General features: G+C 43.0%; 1 protein-coding gene across 10 annotated transcripts in view; it reads left to right on the top strand.

Annotated features, from left to right (window-relative positions):
- Window positions 1-18,786, top strand: part of HHAT (hedgehog acyltransferase) — a 321,914-nt gene that overhangs the window by 226,889 nt on the left and 76,239 nt on the right. For all 10 annotated transcript variants that reach the window (XR_006214213.1, XR_006214214.1, XM_042976895.1 and 7 more), the window contains one exon: window positions 11,329-11,530. Coding sequence is in view for 8 of the 10 variants with exons in the window: in XM_042976895.1 (XP_042832829.1) it covers window positions 11,329-11,530 (202 nt within the window). In the remaining 2 variants the exon portion in view is untranslated. The remainder of the gene's footprint in view (window positions 1-11,328; window positions 11,531-18,786) is intronic.

Raw genomic sequence — 18,786 nt, 5'->3', positions numbered from 1 at the left:
GAAGTAAATAACCTCTCTGAGCTCTATTTTCCTCATCTGTCAATTGGGTTGGAGGTGGGGTGGAGAATTCTCAGGTTAGTTTTGAAAATTGAATAACACCCAGAAAATGTTTAGCGAGGTGTCTGGCTCAAGTGAGCAGTCTGTTTTTTCTCTCTCTCTCCTCTTTATTAAGCAACATATTTAACTCAATGGAAATTCCTTCCCTGATTTTATAGATGATAGTATCCCTAATATACTATTATGTATATTCTGGTAGTATAATAATCATGTTTACGTTATGTTTTAGTTCCTTTTCATCCTTTTTGGTTTATCTGATCACCACATACAAGCCTATGAGGTGAACTGGACATGGATTATAAACGTGTCTCTTAGATGGAGACTCTGGGGCCCTGCCTGGGTCACTGCTGTTCAGGGCATTGGAGGTGGAGGCAGAGCCTGGCACATACCCAGGGGCTCTGAGGGGATGTTGTTGCTCTTTGGCCCCCAAGAAATGGCTCCTCTTGGGAACTGCCCTTGTCTGCAGCTTCACTGGCTATAGGCTTGGATGGCAGGACCGTGGTGTTGGAGGGAAGATCCAGGAACATCACTTCTTTTGTTTGAACCCGAGCTGCCTCTCTGCTTCCCCAGACTCGAGACCTGGTTTCTGTCTGCAGCCACATTCGCCGCTTGTAGCGGGGGACTGCTCGATTACTCCCCATTCTCTCTGCCCACCTTTCTCAGGAGTAAGGTAAAAGTCAAGCACTGTACTCTCCAGCCCATAAAACATCTTTGTTCATCTTGACTGCATTTGAGAAGGAGCCCAGGGAGCAAGTGAAATGCTACTCTTGTGGTCCACTTCTTTGCTCAACCCTTGGGATGGGACTGCTTTCCAACACAGATTACGATGTTAATATCCAGTTCCACACCTGACATCTGTGGATTTCTTACGATTTTACTGCATGAACAGTGGCATTTTTAATCCATGGAAGACTCTGCCTTTTGTGACACACATTGAATGTCATTCTTAGACTGTCTCTGTAAAATGCCAGCTCTTAAAATATTAATCTCTAATGTGCACTCAAGAGTTCATTCAATTACCATGGGATCTTTCGAATAAGCAGTGTCATCTGGGCAGCCTCTCACTGCATTAAGGGAAGAATGCTTACTGGGGCATTGTTTTCCGGGCATGAGATGATGTTCTTGCTTTGTTTCCGTAAATGTTGTGCTAGCATGGTTGTGTTGGATGCTGCTGCAGATTTATTGCCATTTGTGCTCAAACCCAAGCATTATCAGTTTTCCCTTCCAGTACCCAGCCTTAAAGTATCATGCCTGATAGGGATTGTGGATCATAATTACGATAAATGAGAGGCAGTTGAAATCGTTATGTCAGAGCTGATTTGTCAGAGTGCTGATTTCAGTCCAGAGAGGGAGTAGCCTCTTATTACCACCAGCAACCATTTTGCTTTGATTATTTTTTGAAAATCACCTCGGTGCCTGAGACCTTTATTTTTCTTCTTCCTGAAAACAGCCTTGAATGGCATTGTTTTAAAAATGGTGCCTGTATGATAATCTTCTGGCATTTTTTTCTCCCGCTTTTCTCCCTTTCTGGGCACTGAACCCCATCCATGGCCACCCCGGATGTGCATTACCAATGGGCTGTTAGTCTTTAAGAAGGTCCAGAATATAAATGTATGAATTGGCAAAGCAGATAAATTGGTGGGTAGAAACTTGCTACCAGGAAAGGATTCATCACCTTGAATCAGGTTCAGATAACCCTTTCTTCGTGCATTTCACATTAATTCATGAGTTAGCTTCACGGCAGCAGGGAGGTGGGGAAATGGGGAACTCAGAAGAATAAGCTCATATTTCAGGCACTCCATGTCTTGAAAATCCATTAGAAAAGACAGATCCTCTCTGTTTCAGTAGAAACCAGTAAAAACAGCATGCCACTGTGATTGATCGTTCTAGAACATTCGTTTTACAAACTATAGAGATCTCATCCCCTAGTTCTCCCCTAGCCCTTGATCCTTTCTTAGTTATAAACCAAGGTCCAGAAAAGGGACCAGCACTGAAGTCTGTGACTGACTTACCCATCCAGACTCCCACCCTCCTCTATGCTCTAAGGTGGTGTGTGTGTATTCATTCATTAATTCATGCTCAACAATGATCTTGACCCTTCAGCTCAGTTCTTCTCTTGTAGCAAAAACACACACTGGGCTCGGAAGTGACATTCATGGCCCAGGAAGAGATAGTGTCAGAAAGTTGAGGGGTTAAAGCCCCACTCCTGGTGGCCTTGGGAACACCTTCCCCTCACAGGTACCTAATACTGATGGGCATATCCATCATTTTATTTGAAGCTTTTAAAGTTAACATCACAAATCTTAAACCTCCCAACTTGGGTGCTTTAGTTTTAAAAACATTTAACACTGAATCTTTGCTGTGTGGTTAAATCTCCCTTTTCTTTTGTGTAGTTCTGGCAGCTTTCTGGGGAAATTGGAGTTGGCACATGTCCCACCTCTCAGTCTCTGCCAGCTGTCCCCTTGCTCAGGGCACCTCCTGTTGATGTCTGGGATTTAGTCTGACTTTGTAACTATTACCCTGCAAACCCGAATGCACCTTAGAGAAGTATGTGGCAAACAGTGACATTTGCTTGTGAAGCCATACTTTCTAGCTGGAGAATCGTATTTTGTTTAGAGAGAGTGATAGTCAAAGAAAAGAAGGGGAAGGAAGATGAATCAGGGAAAACAGAGGATGAGGGAAAGAAGGAAGTTGATCAGGGTTTACTGAGTCTAAGAATTCAGAGTCTAAGGTAGACTCTGGGGGAGGGCAATAAAAAGGGAAGTGTCACAATTCCCTATTCCGTGTCTTGTCTGTGAGGTGGGGGAATCTTACATGCCTGCTGACCTGATGGAGTGGCTCAGAAATGCTAGAGAGCAGCCCATCAACAAGTCTGAGGAAATGAGGCCGTGATGAATATGTGAATTCTGAAGAGAGGAAGAATCAAAGGGCCACCAGCATTCAGTGAGATTGGCAAGAGAAATTTCCCTTGAAGCAAGTGTTGAACCCATTTTGGAAGATCAAATGGTGGCAGTGACGGTCAGGAGTCTTCTGTGGTTGGGGGATGGGCTGGCATGATCCTGGGGCTCAGACCTGTGTAAGAATGAAGGTCACTGACTGGAGTGGAAAACCTATTTTGGACACTCAAAATGGAGTTGGTGGCATAGGAGGGAGCCAGTTGGAGAATGACTTTTTAAAGCCAGGCAAATAGGTTTTAACTTAGGACATGATGCATTGGGAATCTCTTATAGGCAGGACCCCCTGAGGATAAGGACATGGCTACCATTGTCAGACTAGATGCTTCCTGAGGACACAGAACTTGCATCTTCTTTTCCTTAACTGTTAGTTTTTGTTTTGGCCTGAACAACCAACCAAGTGGACTTTATGTGTGACATACTGTGTTGCTGTGGGAACATAGACCATATACCTGTCAGGGCCAGGATTCCTACCTATGTGGGGCCCTGTCTAGCATGGCTGTCTTAAAACCATTACACCATAAACCCAGATGGAGAATGAAATGCTTCAGTCATCAGTTAGGCATTTCTTTATGACGCTTGTCTTCAGAGCCCTTCGTTCCAGAGACACTCGAGGCATTGTACCCATGCAGCAACTTTTGAGTTGTATAAGTTCATTTTGTAGTGAACATTTCCCTAACAGTCATGATAATTGAGTTATAAGATTAGACCAGTAGGGTGGCACTGGTTAGGATGCGGGTGAGAGGCAGAGATCAAAAAGGGAGCATATGAGAGAAACAGTACATTTGCTTATAAGAGGAGTTGTGTGCCCAGGATGGTTGTAATTTTGATCTGGGGTTTGGGAGCTATTGATGGAGCAAAGGTTGGGAAATGTGTTAGGAGCAGGGAAGGATGGCATCTCTCCCTTCAACCCTTTCCCTCCGTGAGATGGGGAACCATACAGACCTACACCATGCAGACATCTGGGTTTGCTCCTTCTCCTCTGACTTTCCATACACCCCTCCTTTCATCTGGCACAGGGAAGCTTATAGATGCTTTTAGCATCCTCTTGGGAGGAAGGTGGGGAGACAGGCAGGCAGCCAGGAAATCTTGGTGGTTATTAAACTGAGGCTCAAGGACCTTTTTATTAGCGATTAGACTCAGCTCCATAGCACTAAAGAGTATAAACTCCCACTCTGTCTCCTCTGCTCAAATCTCCAAAGAATCTGTTTTATACTGTGTTTATTTATAACCCAAAATAGACATGGGCCCCAGAGCTGAGGCTTCAATGTGCTTATAAGCAGAAGGTGGTTGGAAAGCTCATAGAGGGAAATGGTGTGCACCCCTGTCTATGATCGCCTCCAGCTGGGCCTTCGCTTCCTCCATTTGTGACTGGAAGTTGTTTGGAAGTATTTCATCTTAAAGGTTACTTGCTTTTTCTTTTTTTTTCCTTCTAGTCTATAGTATGAAGATTATAGTACTGCAAAGACTCGTGTATCACCAAAGCTTGAACCTTCTAGAGCATTATTAGGCTACTTTAAACTGGTTGGATGAGTAAACCTATAAAAGCACTTTCTTTAAGCCCTGCCCACCCAGGAGTCACCCAGGAAAGGGTTTGGTCAGATGGTTCTTGTACTCAGTAGGTAAGGGGGAGCCTGAGTGGAAGGGCAGCAGTGATTTGTAGGTGAGATGTTGGTGACAGACCCACCCACATACCCTCTACAGGCCCCTCTGTAGCTAATACCAGATGTTTGGAGAAGAGCTGACATCTCTTTGGCTAAGCCTCATCAACAGGTCTACGTGAGTGGGTGTTGAACCCATAGCTTGCTTAGACCCCTGAGCACTGAGCAACTTGGTTCTGATGGTGGCATATTTAAGGCTAATGGTTTCAAGCAAAGAAAATCTCTGAGCAACCAGGTAAGAGGTGTTGTTGCCTTCAAATGCTTATGGAAAACATAGGAATGGCATTTGATAATTATGATAATGGCATTTTGTTTTGTCCTGAATACAAGTGTGGTGCTGCTGACTGATTATTAGTAAGTATGCATCCTCCCATTCATATGGAGTATTGAAACCTCTAAACTCCTTACACATATTGTCTCGTCCGATCTTCATAGCAGCTCATACCCAAAGAAGGTTTTGGTGCTCCTAGTATCTGCTCAGTGTACACACTTAAGCTGAACAGTCTTAGTTGACAAGCTCAAGGTTAAGTGGTTGGTAGGTGACAGAGCAGGACCAAGGTTACATCTCCAGGTGTCAAGCGTTGCTCTCCTGCTTGCCCTGTGCTTGGCTGCTGTTGCTACTTGGGCTGTGTTCTGGTGGTGAAGAAGGCTGGGCTGAGCCATTCATTCTCTGTCAGCCTCTTCTGCAGTGAGGAAGATAGAACTTTTGGGGAGCTAGAGTTTGGGTTTTGGTCTGTGAAGGTAGAGCTGAATCTTTCCCTAGGATAGACGTTACAGGCTTGAGTTTATCAGCACAGCACCTCCACGCACTGAGCTACTGACTTTGTGGAATGAAAAGATTAATTAAAAAAAAATGTTGGCATCTAATTACATGAACCTAGAAGTTTAAATGTAGACTAAATATAGCCTGAGTTTAATCTCTATTTTATAAATTCTACAATGTTCTGTTGCCAAATAGGACATAGCATTTTTAATAAGCAATTTTTCAGAGTTGGATATAAAACTTACAGCCAGCATCTCTTGGTGAAAGAGCTGAGAATTAGCCCTGCCTAAAACGTGCCCTCTGCTTTCAAAGTGGACCTCTCTTAGCTTTTTGGAGATGATAAAGTCTAGAGTTGCCCATTAACCAGCTGCCGATTTTTACTTATTAAAATTCCATTACGATCTGTACTGGACTTCTTTACTGTGTGCATCTTTTTCTGAAAGCTTTTTATTATAAGCACGTCTGTAGCTTCCTTTGTGAGATCTAAACACCAGGTCTTTGTCCACTACCTAGAAGATGGAGGTTGACTGGGCTGTGGGAGAGAGGACTTAAGTGTGGGCCACCAAGGTCAGTCAGAGCCAGGGTCAGGTCAGGGAGCCACTGCCCATGAGAGCTGGGTTTAGGAGACCCTGGCCACCTCTGCAAGAACTCTAAGCAGGAGCATGTCTTAGAGCCCAGGCGAAGACCAGGTGAGGTCACCTCAGCAACAACGTAATGCAGCCAGAAGTCTTGCCTTTCCCAGCGACTAAAGGCTCTAGTCTTTATAAGGCTACTACTTGTCATTGTCAAATCTCCTTCGGTTGGGATGGGTCTAGAGGTTTGGAGCCACATACTTTGGCCCCAATAGGGATTACAAAGTATGGAGAGACTCCAGGGTCCTTCAAGTGTCTGTATTCCTTAGGAACAGGTGTCTTGTGAAGTTTCTCCCAGTAACTGGGGCAGGACCCTACAATCCTCCCTTGGTTCCTACTATCCTCCCTGGTTGGTCTGTGGCAGTGGTGACAATTTGTCACAAGTTTAAAAGCTATTGGAGTCTATGAAAATTAGGTCGCTAGTACATAAATACTGTTAACTAGGAACTATATGGTAACACTTGCAGATGTGTACCCACATCACATATCTAGTACTTCTGAAAGAATCTTTCAGCTTAGTTTAAATGACAACCTAATAGAAAAGACATCTTTTGATGAATAAGTGTTTAGTCAGTAGTACAAACAGTAGGTTTTCTGGGTTAAATAAAGAGTGGGAATATTTTAAAGAGACTTCCTGGAGGAGATGGAAAAACCACTTAATTTTGTAGGTTCAATTGGAGTTGGAAAACCAGAGAGGTTGGAGGACGTGAAAATGGTATGACCAAAGGCGTAGAGGTTTTTGAAAGCCCTATTTGTTCAGGATTTCATGATTTGCTGAGAGAGCCAGTGGGAAATCAGGATGGAAAGATCTGGCAGAGCTGGAATGGGGTGTCAGTCACTGCCTGCCTCAGCCCTGCCAAGCAACAGGTAGCTAAACCCTGGGACCCGCAAGCCCACCTCACCTCATTCCATGGGGTAGTGAGAAACGAGGCATTCAGTGTCCTCATCCTCTTGCCTCCAGGGGTGGGGGGAGTCTGGCATTGGGCCCCAGCAAAGAGTTTGAAGATAATATGACAAGCTGGAGAGCTGGTGTGTAGGTCCTGGGAAAAGGGAGTGTCGTGGTTTTAAGATTAATGTATTTACCACATGGATTCTCATCACCCCTCTCCTCTACTGTAGGACATATTCTTGAGTTTTTCATAGTGGATCTGACAGAGATACGTATTTTCTTCTCCCTTAACATACACCTACTCAGCAACAGCCCCCCAAGAGTCCACTTCTCATGCCCCGCTTCCTTTGTAGTCCGACATCTGCAGGATGCCGGTGTGGTCAAGATAGAACGTGTCTTCTCTTCTTGTGGGACAGAAGGAAACTAATTGGTCTGTTTAAAATTTGAACTTATACCTCTGGACTTCTGGTACTGTGCTCTTTGGCCCAAATGCCTTTATAAATAATAAGCATCTTTCTCCCCAGCAAGATTCCTTTCCTACAAAGGACATTTCTTCAGTTAATAAAATACTGGTGAATGTGTTTGTGGAGACTGCGTTGAAGATTTGGTCAAATAAGAGGAACGTATCACCAAGAAATGCTCCTATCACAATAAAAAAATGGCACACTAGGACATAGGCCTGGGAGTTCTGAAACCAGAACGTTCTCGGTTAGGGTTTCACCTCTCCTGTGTAAAACAGGCCTGGTCATTAGTTCCTTGTTAGATGGTTGTTATGATTAGAAATAGTATACATAAAGTACCTGACTCACGGACATTCAGTAAAGGGTGGACATTATTACTATAAGTTCCTCCTCCTGAATTGGGGATTTGCTGTCTTGCGCTGACTCCGTGAGATGGTTTTAAATGAAGAAGCCTGCTGCGGATGGCTGCTAACTTCTTCAAGCATTGTTCTCTGTGAGCAGTGACCTCGGGAGGTTGCCTGTCAGGGGCGGGCTCTGTGCAGACCCAAGCTCACAGTCACTGGCAAGAAAAATCTTTGTATGTTTTGCTTTGCTGAGAAGGTGGTGCTGAAAGCTTTCTTCCTTTGGGAAATCAATTTCACTTTGCAGTGGATCTCAGTAAGTGGGGTCACACGGCTGTTTTTAAAAAAGAGACATATTCTGTTTTTATTAATCATGGAACTGACATAAGACTGGTAGAATTTGTAGAAGAAAATAACCTGTTACTCTCCTTCTTTATGCACCTACTCCCTTCCAGAAGTTAAGAATGAAGAAAGGATTTTTATCTTTCAGTCTGGTAACCATACCCTCCTCTGGTTTAAAATAAGCAGCCTCATGTCCCTGGAGGCCTACTGTATATAAATTTTAGGAATACGAGGAATTCTCAGATTTTTGTTGGCTGTCGTTTTGAAGGCCAAATTATAAAGCCATAGTGCAGAATCCCTAAAATAGCTGTGAATCTAATTATGGGGCTAGACACTTCTTTGTCATATCCTTCTTGGAGTTGAATCCAATATGAACGACCACTGGTGTGGATGACGAGAGAGAGGATTTATTCTACACCGGGTTTTCTTTTCTTTTCTTTTTTTTTTTTTTTTTTTTTTTAATTTATTTTGAGAGAGAGCATACGAGTGAGTGGGGAAGGGGTAGAGAGAGATGGAGAGAGAATCCCAAGCAGGCTCTGTGCCGTCAGTGAAATGCTGTCAGTGCAGAGCAGGGCTCAATCCCATGAACTGTAAGATCGTGACGTGAGCCAAAACCAAGAGTCAGATGCTTGACCGACTGAGCCACCCAGATGCCCCTATCCTGGGTTTTCTTTTTTTTTTTTTTTTTGCATATTTATTATTTATTTATTTATTTATTTATTTATTTATTTATTTTTATTTTTTAATATATGAAATTTACTGTCAAATTGGTTTCCATACAACACCCAGTGCTCATCCCAAAAGGTGCCCTCCTCAATACCCATCCTGGGTTTTCTTATATATACAGTGGAGCTCACCTTAACATAGTGAGATACAATAAAAAGGTCAACATGAAATAGTTATGTTGGGTGAGAAGAGTATTGGTATTAGTATTAACTTGTTTTATAAAATTATCTGCACACTTGCTGTAAAGAGCAGTTATTTTAACATTGGTTTGTCCATCTCTCTCGGTCTCTCTCGCTCTTACTCCCTGCAGCCTTTTGACAACACTGTGTAAAGTGAAGTGCAGCTTCATGGAATGCCATGGTGGGGTAGCAGCTACCTCCAGGCAGGTAGGAGGCTGTAGAGAATTGTGGCCCATTTTTTGCTTCTGCTGAGGAATATTTTACACCAATAACGAAGCAACCTCTAGGGGGCAGCAGAGCACTGAATAAAACTGCTGTGCCTGGGGTAGTCAGGCCTTTTTGGCTTCTTGCCCAGCCTTTCTAGGTCCAAGATGCAGTGCCCACCCTTCTCCCTTTCGCCTAGCAAAGCTCACCCTCTTGGCCTTGCCATGGCCTTGCCTGCACTCACTTGCTTCTCCTCCACACTTAAACTCTCTTGGTCTGCTTTGGACCAAATCATGTAGCCTAACACGGGGACTTGTTTGCTATTGTTTCACAACCAGCTCTACCTGTCCTTTTTGGCAAGAAACAATGGTTTATGTTTCCGTGTTTCCCATAATGCCAAGACTGCCTTGGATGCCTAAATAAATGCTGGACAGCAGATGGAGGAACCCTTAATCTGTAGTGAGTGCTGGATACCTATTTGCTAATTTAGTTGTCAAGATGGGCTTGTTTTTGCACAAGAGAAAGCCTTTGCTCCACTTATTTCTGAAATGGCTACATTCTCACATGCTTTCTGGTTTTAGATTGGAGTGGAAGATATAGGTGTAGTGGAAAACAGGAACTCTGGCTCTGTGGTTACAGGTGTGCATCTACTCCCCTTCCTGGGTGTGTGCCTTGGTCAAGTTAACTTCTCAGCCTGTTTCTCACCTACAAAATAGGGCTGTTTAAGCTGATCATGTGATTTTATCTAAAGTGGAACACACTTGAGAGTGAAGGAGGGTATTTAAAAATACTTATCAAATAGTTTTTTGAAATATTTATCGACCAAGGAGTGGTTTTCATTTCTGTTTTTTGACTTGTCTATGAAACCGTTCTATTTAAAGATGATTTTCAAAATAACATTTCCTACAGAGTATTAAAACAATATATTAACAGGGCAAGTTGTAAACTGGTTGGCATGCTGGAACAGCAGGCGTAAACCCTATGGTGCTTCAAAGGATCAAACCAAGTAATGCGGGTAAAGTGTCTGGTGCTGTGCCCGGAACACACTGTGTATTCAGGGAATGATGATTTCATTTTCCTTCCTGGAAGAAGTTTGGGCAAAGAAACACCAGCATGAAAGGCCTATGGGATTTTTTAAAAAAATTATTTATTTGAGAGTGAGAGACAGCTCAGGGGAGAGGGGCAGAGGGAGGGAGAAAGAGAATCCCAGGCAGACTCCATGCGCATCATGGAGCCCAACATGGGGCTCGATCCCACAACCCTGGCATCATGACCTGAGCCGAAACCAAGGGTTGGACGCTCAACTGACTGAGCCACCCAGGTGCCTCATCCTGTGGGCTTTGTTAAAAGGCTGCTTCAAGGAGGATATGCTCCTACCTTGCCAGATTGAAGCAGCCTTTAAAAAAACCCTCAAAATCCAAAGTGTGGGTTTTATCCACAGTGGGAAAATACTGATTGAAGAAGATGGTCCTGCTTATACGTGGTCAAATAGCTACCTCAGCAGCAGAAAGCATACCCAAGGGATGGCTGTGCATTTTGGGCAATAATTTGGCTAACCTGTGAGTACAGAGCTCTTCTCTTGCAAAGTCACTACTCCTTGTGGGCAACTTGCCTGGAAAGCAGGGGCAACCGGTCTTGGCACCCCTATTCTGCACCCAGCCCCTGCTATTTATGAGCCTAATTGCAGCAATTGTGCTTAAATACTGGGCTTACCATAAATATAATAGTTTGAACTTTATAATATATATCTGTCTTGAAGGTTGGGGTCCCTTCCTAACTGGAAGCTTAATTGTCATTCTGTGTTTGGGCTTCCAGGGTTGGGCACGCCCCTTTTACAAACAGAATTCATTACTCTTTACCCTGCCTCTTGTAAGTGCTACTTTGCTCTAGGAATGAGCCTGTGTATTCATTTAACCTGAAGCCCCTCAGAAAAGAGCCTGTGTTTTTGCCAGTGTCTTGTGTGTTGGGGAATTCCGGGAGTGCTCTGCAGCCTCCTGGAAGTCGGGAAGGACTTTCACTTGCTCAGTAACGACGTGTGACGGGAGAATCAAGTGCAGAAACAGGTGGTATTGCAGGGACAGTCCACCGCATGGCTCCTGATGGCCTCTTCTCTCTCTAGGTATGTGTACATTCCAGTAGGCGGGTCCCAGCACGGGCTGCTGAGGACACTGTTTGCCACTGCAGTGACGTTTGCATTTGTGAGCTTCTGGCATGGTGGCCATGACTACCTCTGGTACTGGGCAGCGCTCAACTGGCTGGGAGTCGTCGCGGAGAACACAGTCCAGAGGCTTGTGCAGACCCCGTGCATCCAGGACAGCTTGGTGAGCAGGACCCTTGCCCCTGTGGCGGGGGAACAGCTGAGCTAGGTGGACCAGGTTTGGGAGGGAAGATGGTCGTCAGATTCATCGCAACGTGGGCCATTCCTGCCAGAACGGTTCAAAGTAGATGTACCCAGAAATAGCAGTTTGGTTTTTTTTACACAATGTTTAACTATAAAAGCAATACATGCTTATTATACAAAAATAAGAAAATTCACACAAGGGGAAAAAAATATCTCAACAAAAATTACTATTACTACCAACTCTTCTTTTTTATTTATGTGTGCACACACACACACATGTGTAACTTTTAAAATGAATTCTGTTATCCCAGAGGTACGGTTGTGTCAGGCCCACCTTTCTATGTCACCAAATGTATTTCTAACAACCCTTTTTAAATGGCTACATAGAATTCCATTATGTGGCTGTGCGAGTCATTTATTGAATTATTCTCCTGTTATTGACAATCATATTATTCTAATTTTTTTGCAGTTGTCACTCAAAACCAAGATGAGTAATATAACTAGGGTGAATTCTTGTACGTAAAATTGCTAAGTTAAAGGTGTTTTTCACCTTTTTTGCCGTGCTTACTGCTTAACTCTTCTTTAACTGCCCTGTAGACAGTGTGCCAATTTACATTTCTACCTACAGTGCATGAGAATGCCCTTGCCAATACTGAGTAGTGCTGGTATTTTTAATCTTGGCTAATTCAATAGGTAGTGTTATTGTAGCATAAAAAACAGTTAAGTGTTTAAGACGCATTCCAATTCTACAGGAAAATGATTTGGAAAATTAGGTACTTTACACACATATTTTAAGTGATTTTAAACTATGAGCAAAGGTTTTATCGTGCAAAATGATATACATTGTATTAGAATCTTGTAGGAAATCATCAGTTGTGACTATGCAGCAATATTCCTGATAACCCTGAAAAAAGAAGCTAAAAAGAAATATGCTATCATCAGTGTTCATGGCAGGCAATAAAACACATGAAATTTATTGGGAAATGATTAATGTGCCTAAACTCCCCCAGTATATGCAACGAAAGCAAATTTATTTTAAAAACCCAACACCACCAAATAGAGTACATTCGAGTTTTTTTTTTCCTACAAAGATGGTCATAGTAAAAGTGGGCAGTTATTTCAGTAAAAACTCATGCAAAGCACATAGCAAAATAACACATCTGAAGGAATTGAAATATGCTCGTGTATGTTTAAAGATAAATATTTTGTTCAGTAGTAGTACCCAGCAATCAGCAGGAAAGAAATGTTGGTGAATTCTTATAGAAAATGGAATTTCAGTGAAAGTCATGGTTATGCAACACAAAGAAAAACCGTAAAAGGTGGTATCATCAAGGTTTCAATCTCCATCTTCAAATCTGAATAGTCTTCCCCGAAGTCTGAAACCCAATTATCACCTGTGAAAGCCAGAGAATTTTTTTCAGCTTAGGCTGAAGCCCTGTAACATATATCCATGTTCCTTCATGAAGGGTCTAAAATTCACCTTGAACTTAATGTTAAGCACTGCTCTGTAGACTTTGAGCCATGGCTTATGCTACTGATAAAATTTAAAAATCAAAAATGCTAAAGGAGTAATGCAAACTGTGCCTTGTAGCCTATGGCTTGTCAATTTGGTTTGAAAATGAAAACGGTGAAAGCCGACACAGGATGAAGCACTTGTATGTCTGCTCTGCTTCATCAGCTCATTCCAGGACCCTCACGTGAGTACCTCATTTGAGCATCCATCCACAATTCAGACACCTACGTGTATAGTAGTTTTTGAGTATGCACTTTTTGGTGAGATACATGCATATATTTTGTGAAGATAGTGTTTATATTATACATATTTATTGAGCAGGAACATATTTTGTAAAAACCTACTTTATCACCTTTTATCTTGACAGCCTGGTAGTTGGCTATGGCTGTGTAGATGTGGAGCTCCTTGTGTACGAGATCAGGATTCCATCACTGTTTATATCCCCAGTGGTTAGCTCAGTGTCTGAGTTAGCTGCAGTGTTAAGTCAGTGCACAATCGGGTTGATTCTTTAGTTCTTCTTCCACTTGTCCACCCAAAGAGTTATTACTCTGTTTCTTACACAGTTCAGAGTAGATTGTGTTTAACTTCAGAGAAACATGGCTGGCATTTCACATGTTGTATAACCTTTTGAATAAACTGTTTCCCAACCTGGGTTACTCTCCTTCCCTCCCTTTTCATGAATATATTCCCCATTCTTTTGTCAAAATCCAGATGAAGACTTGATGCCTTAATGCCTCCTTGGCACCTAATTTCCTCCATCTTTGATCTGATAGTATTTTTACAATGTGAGTTCACCCCCACCCCCCCCCCCGCCCCCAGGGTGCCCACATCCTCTCTCCATGGCATTTATCCTTCATCTTGGTTTTTTTTAATCTGTTTTTTTAAAGATCGATTGGAAGATATCTAAGTAACAAAGATGATCATGTCTTCTTTTCTTGTATCTTTTTCATCTTCAAAATCAAAGCTTTGTTTGGAGCACAAAAGACAGTAGGATTTCTCAGTGTTGATAGAATGGCAGTTGAACATTCACTGGAAGACTAATCAGAGCTGAGTGTTGTGAATAGGAAGCCCTCTGATGTTCTAGGCAGGGCTGTATAATCGAACTTTCTACAATAATGGAAATGACCAATACAGGAGACACAACCACACTGAGCACTTGAAATGTGGCTGGTGTCACCAAGAAACTAATTTTTAATTTGAATCTAGCCCCCATGTGGTTAGGGGATTCCATTTTGACGAGTGCAGTTCTAGAACATACCCCCATCTAGAAAAAAATTAAATGTACGGTGTTGGTGCTATAATTTTGAGTGATGTTCATTAATGATGAGGTACCTCATATATCCAGTGTCTACTGAATGGCTCCACTTGTGCATCTCACAGGTAAATCTCAGATTTGGCATGTGTAATACTGGACTTGTGTACCTCTTCCCCCCATAATTCCAACTAGCTCCTTTCCCTCTAGCATTCTCTATTTCTAGAAAAGTCATAAGCTGTCTAGTTATTCAAGGCCAAAGTCATGAAGTTAACCTTTGTACTCTCTGTCCCTCAGTTCTACCTGTTCATACGGTATATTCTGTCACCTAGGTAGATCTTAACTTTAAAAAAATTTTTTTAATATTTATTTATTTTTGAGAGAGGGAGGGAGAAGGGGAAATGGGGAGGGGCAGAGAAAGAGGGAGACACAGAATCCAAAGCAGGCTCCAGGCTCCGAGCTGTCAGCACAGAGCCTGATGTGGGGCTTGAACCCACGAACCATGAGATCATGACCTGGGCTGAAGTCGGACCCTCAACCAACTGAGCCACCCAGGCACCACGGTAGATCTTAACTTTTAAAAATTATTTCCATTTCTAAGTCATCCTAATCTAACTGCTCTCATTTCTTGCCCAGTCTACTGAATAGCTTCTAACTAGTCTACCTGCTTCCATTTTGCCTTCTTAAGTTCTTTATCCTCATAGTGCAGAGTGATACTTCCCAGTAAAAACCTAACCATCTTCGGTTATCCTTCTTAAAATCCTTCGTGGTGTCCCATTATTTTAGGAGTAAGCTCTCAATATTTAACATGACCTATGGGGCCCTGCCTGATCTTGAGCTTGCTACCTCTCCCCATTCTGTCTGCTCCCCACCCCTCGGCCCCCCTCTCCCACTTTACACTCCATTCTTCTCTTCATTTGCACACCTGGCCCCTCCTGCCTCACACAGCCTCGTTCATTTCCTAGGCTGCTCTCTCTCCCCTCTACTTCCATCTCTATTCATCCTTCAGATTGCAATTTGAATGATATCTTGTTTGGGTGTCTTTCGCTGACCCTCCTAAGTCAATCAGGTCCTGATCAACAACTCATTTTGGACACCTTGTACGTGATCTCTTCTGCTATACTTATCATAGTTGCAATGAAATATTTTTATCCAATAACTTGTTTAATCCTTATATCTTTCACTGAACTATTAGCCTCGTGAAGTCAGAGATTTGTATCCTTGGCATGCATCACAATGCCTGGCACAGAGTAAGCGTGCAGTAAATACTTGTTGAATGGTTGAATATTTTCTGATTTCACTGAGGGCAGTACAAGAAGAAGTAGGCTCACGCAGCAGCATGGAGAATACAGAGTGAAAACTGAAAGAACTTCCTAAAGCTGAGGCTTGTTGAGCATTATACAGGGAGCTTATTATTTTCCATAGCAGCATAGATAGTAATTGGTCTAGTGATGGCAAAATGCTATTTTAATGCTCAGTGAACAAAATATATATAGGAAAGAAATGGATGGGGAGAAATTAGCCTTTCTGGTACCCTGCTGCTTTATGAGATGTGGGATTATTGGTTGTGACTCACTGAGGCACAGAGCTGTAGGAAGCTGACGAAAGGTACTTTCACAAAGCACCCGAGCTGGGCGGACAAAAGAGGAGTTAACTGCTGAAGCAACATGCTTTTCCTCTACACAAGCACTCTCTCGGGGAGCTAGAATTTGTGTTCAGCATTGAAATCTTTTAATAAGTGGACACATTGTGAAACATCAGTAGAGTGACATTACTTCTTGCCAATTCTGGATGTGCTCTCTCCTTTGAAGGAAGATACCTCCAGGCTGCTTGTCAGTTATTCCTATGCAAAGGAGAATCGATACCTCAAGCAGTTCACCCCCCCCCATCCCTAATGTTCATTTCATTGAATAATTTCAATATGTCCTCCTCCCCCTGCCATGTCTCCTCTTCTTTGCCCCAAGAGTATCCTGCTGAGCTGATTTATGTCCTTTCTAAAGCAGTAAAATTTCTATTTATAGACTTAATTGAGGAAAGATGCCTCCAGTGACAATCAGGGAGGGTCAGTCTAATGGTTCTGAGAGGGATCTGATGCTCTGATGTGTCAGAAGGAGCCCAAAGACCATTGCTCTGTGCTGATACACATTCAGTTTATCTGCTATATTGGTTGGTTTGACTTTGAAGATGCAGATACAGAAATCCTATGAGTTTGAGAGTTCAGTCAATTGTAAGAATTATTGACATGATATATAACCAGTACTTACTTAGTTTTGTGGAATCCTAACTCACTAGTTGGCAGGATATACATGTCAGTTGGCCTGATAAGAAGGTCAGTGACTCCAGTCCCACCTAACTGAAGCATCACAAAGCAAACTAGTCTAAGAAGAGTAGTTCTGTTTGAGAGTGGCTTGTGATCTTCTATTTCTCTACTGCTTAAATCAATTCAAGAAATGGAGATTGAGTACTTATTATGGATAAGCCATTTTCTCAAGACTGGAACCCTTCTTAGACTTGGCTCCTTTGGCAAGGTCAGTCTGGTTCGTCCTTTCTTAATTTGCTCATTTAGGGGGAAAAAAAATTTCAGTACCCTATATGGGAGACACATTGCAGAGCTCTGGGAAGCTCTGAGTGAAAAACATGGTCCCCTCCTCCTCATTTCCTTTTTTTTTTGCATCTCTTTCAGTGCTTCTGTGCCTATCGTGTACTAGTCTGTCCTTGTATATGGTAGAGTCTGTTATTCGTCAGTTCCCTCCAAGAACAAGGTATTTCGTGGTGGCCTATCAGGATAATCATCTTTGTGGTGTCTGCTTTGGAACAGAGGCAATAAAACCATGGAACAAGAGCTTTTCTTTATGAAGAGCTAAGTGATCTATAGAAAAACGTCTTATTTTCATTAACATTATAGAATGTTGGTTGGCTTAGCCTTCCCAGGCATTTCTCAGAAGAAAGGTCCAGGCTAGAGATAGATTTTTGGGAGCATGTACTTGGTATTTTGGAGCCATAGAAGTGTTTGGGACTTTCTGGAGAGAGTACAGAAAGAGAAGAAAAGGTGGTGACCCAGGACTGAACCTGAGGAACACCAACAGTTAAAAGTTGGATAGAGGAGAAAGGGCCAACAGGGGGAGGAAAATCTCGAGGGTGATTTCACTGAAACTGAGAAAAAGAGGGTATTTCATGGAGGAAGTGGTCAATGATGGTGATGCCAGGGAGGGATAAAGTAAGATGAGGTTAAAGAATGGTTATGTCTCCAGGCCAGGGTGCTAATAGTGGGAGAAAGGAGCTATGAGGCATCTCCCCTGTGTCATAGGAGATTGTGGTCCAGCTGGAGATGCAAGGCACGTGCAAATCAGTTGAGGACCAATGTAAGGTATTTTGCACAGAGAGACCAGAGTGAGTCATGGAGGCAGCCGATGTTTGTGAGGGGTGGTGGTCAGGGCGAGCTAAGCTTTTAGGAATGGTTTAAAAAGCTGAGGCTTGAGTAGGACTCTGGAGAATTAAGATCGGGGCTTGGCTAGGTCAGTAGAGAAAAGCCAAGCATTCCCGGTCAGGAGAATAGCACACATACAGCCTGAAGTCAGAAATAGGCTTGCCATTCAGGTGAGAAGGCAGACATGGTGGATGAGGAGTTATCACTCAGGAGGATGAAGGAAAGGAGGCTAGAGAAGCCGAATGGTTTCCCATATAAAGGGATCTGAATGCAAACTTAGAAATATAGAAATGTAAAACACTTAACCAAACAGGAGAGCATTAAATTAACGTATTAATCGCACACGTCAAATTAGCCTGTTGTGCCGGCTTGTTAGCACTCTCCCGGGCCTCTCTGTGTGGAAAAAGCAATGCATGTTGTTATGAACAGTGTGTTCCTTGGTGGATGACGACCTGATGGTGCCCCCTCCATTGTCTCCCACTCCGAAGGATCATTAATGATGCAGGAAGCACACTGCGCAATTCACTGCTTACACATTTTCTTCTCTGTGGGAACCTGACCCAAGCCTTAACCCCTCTGGTCTGAGAGGTGGAATGTGGCAAATAATTCCACCTCTTAGTTCAGATATGGTTAGCATGGCAAAAACATTTTCAAAGGTTCTTTTTAACTTTCCGTTACTGGATCTGCTGACAGAGAGAAGACTTTGAACTAGAGCCAGGTTCCAGTTAGTGGTGGCCTGGTGAGCCCCCCAGGTCTGGCCAGCTCTCGTCCTTTTTTCCTGCTAAGTGCACAGCACAGGCTCGCAGCCTCGGGAACTGTACTCTTGGTAAAGAATGCTAAGCCGAAGATGAGATCCATGGCTTGAATGTCAGTGGTTGAAATGGGCTTTTTCAGGTGGCTTGTGGGATTAGATTCATTACTTGAGAGCCCTCGATTCCTGCTTCTACAGCACAGATAAGTGGTGGTTATTCAAGTCACAGCCTGGTGCCCAGCAGTTTCTATAGATGAACTTAGGGAAAAGCAAAATCTTTATTATGTACGTGC

Source organism: Panthera tigris, chromosome F3, assembly GCF_018350195.1.
Source record: "Panthera tigris isolate Pti1 chromosome F3, P.tigris_Pti1_mat1.1, whole genome shotgun sequence".
In the NCBI taxonomy this organism is placed as follows: Eukaryota; Metazoa; Chordata; class Mammalia; order Carnivora; family Felidae; genus Panthera; species Panthera tigris.
The sequence above is the reverse complement of the archived record's forward strand: the minus strand, read 5'-3'. Positions and strand labels throughout refer to the sequence as shown.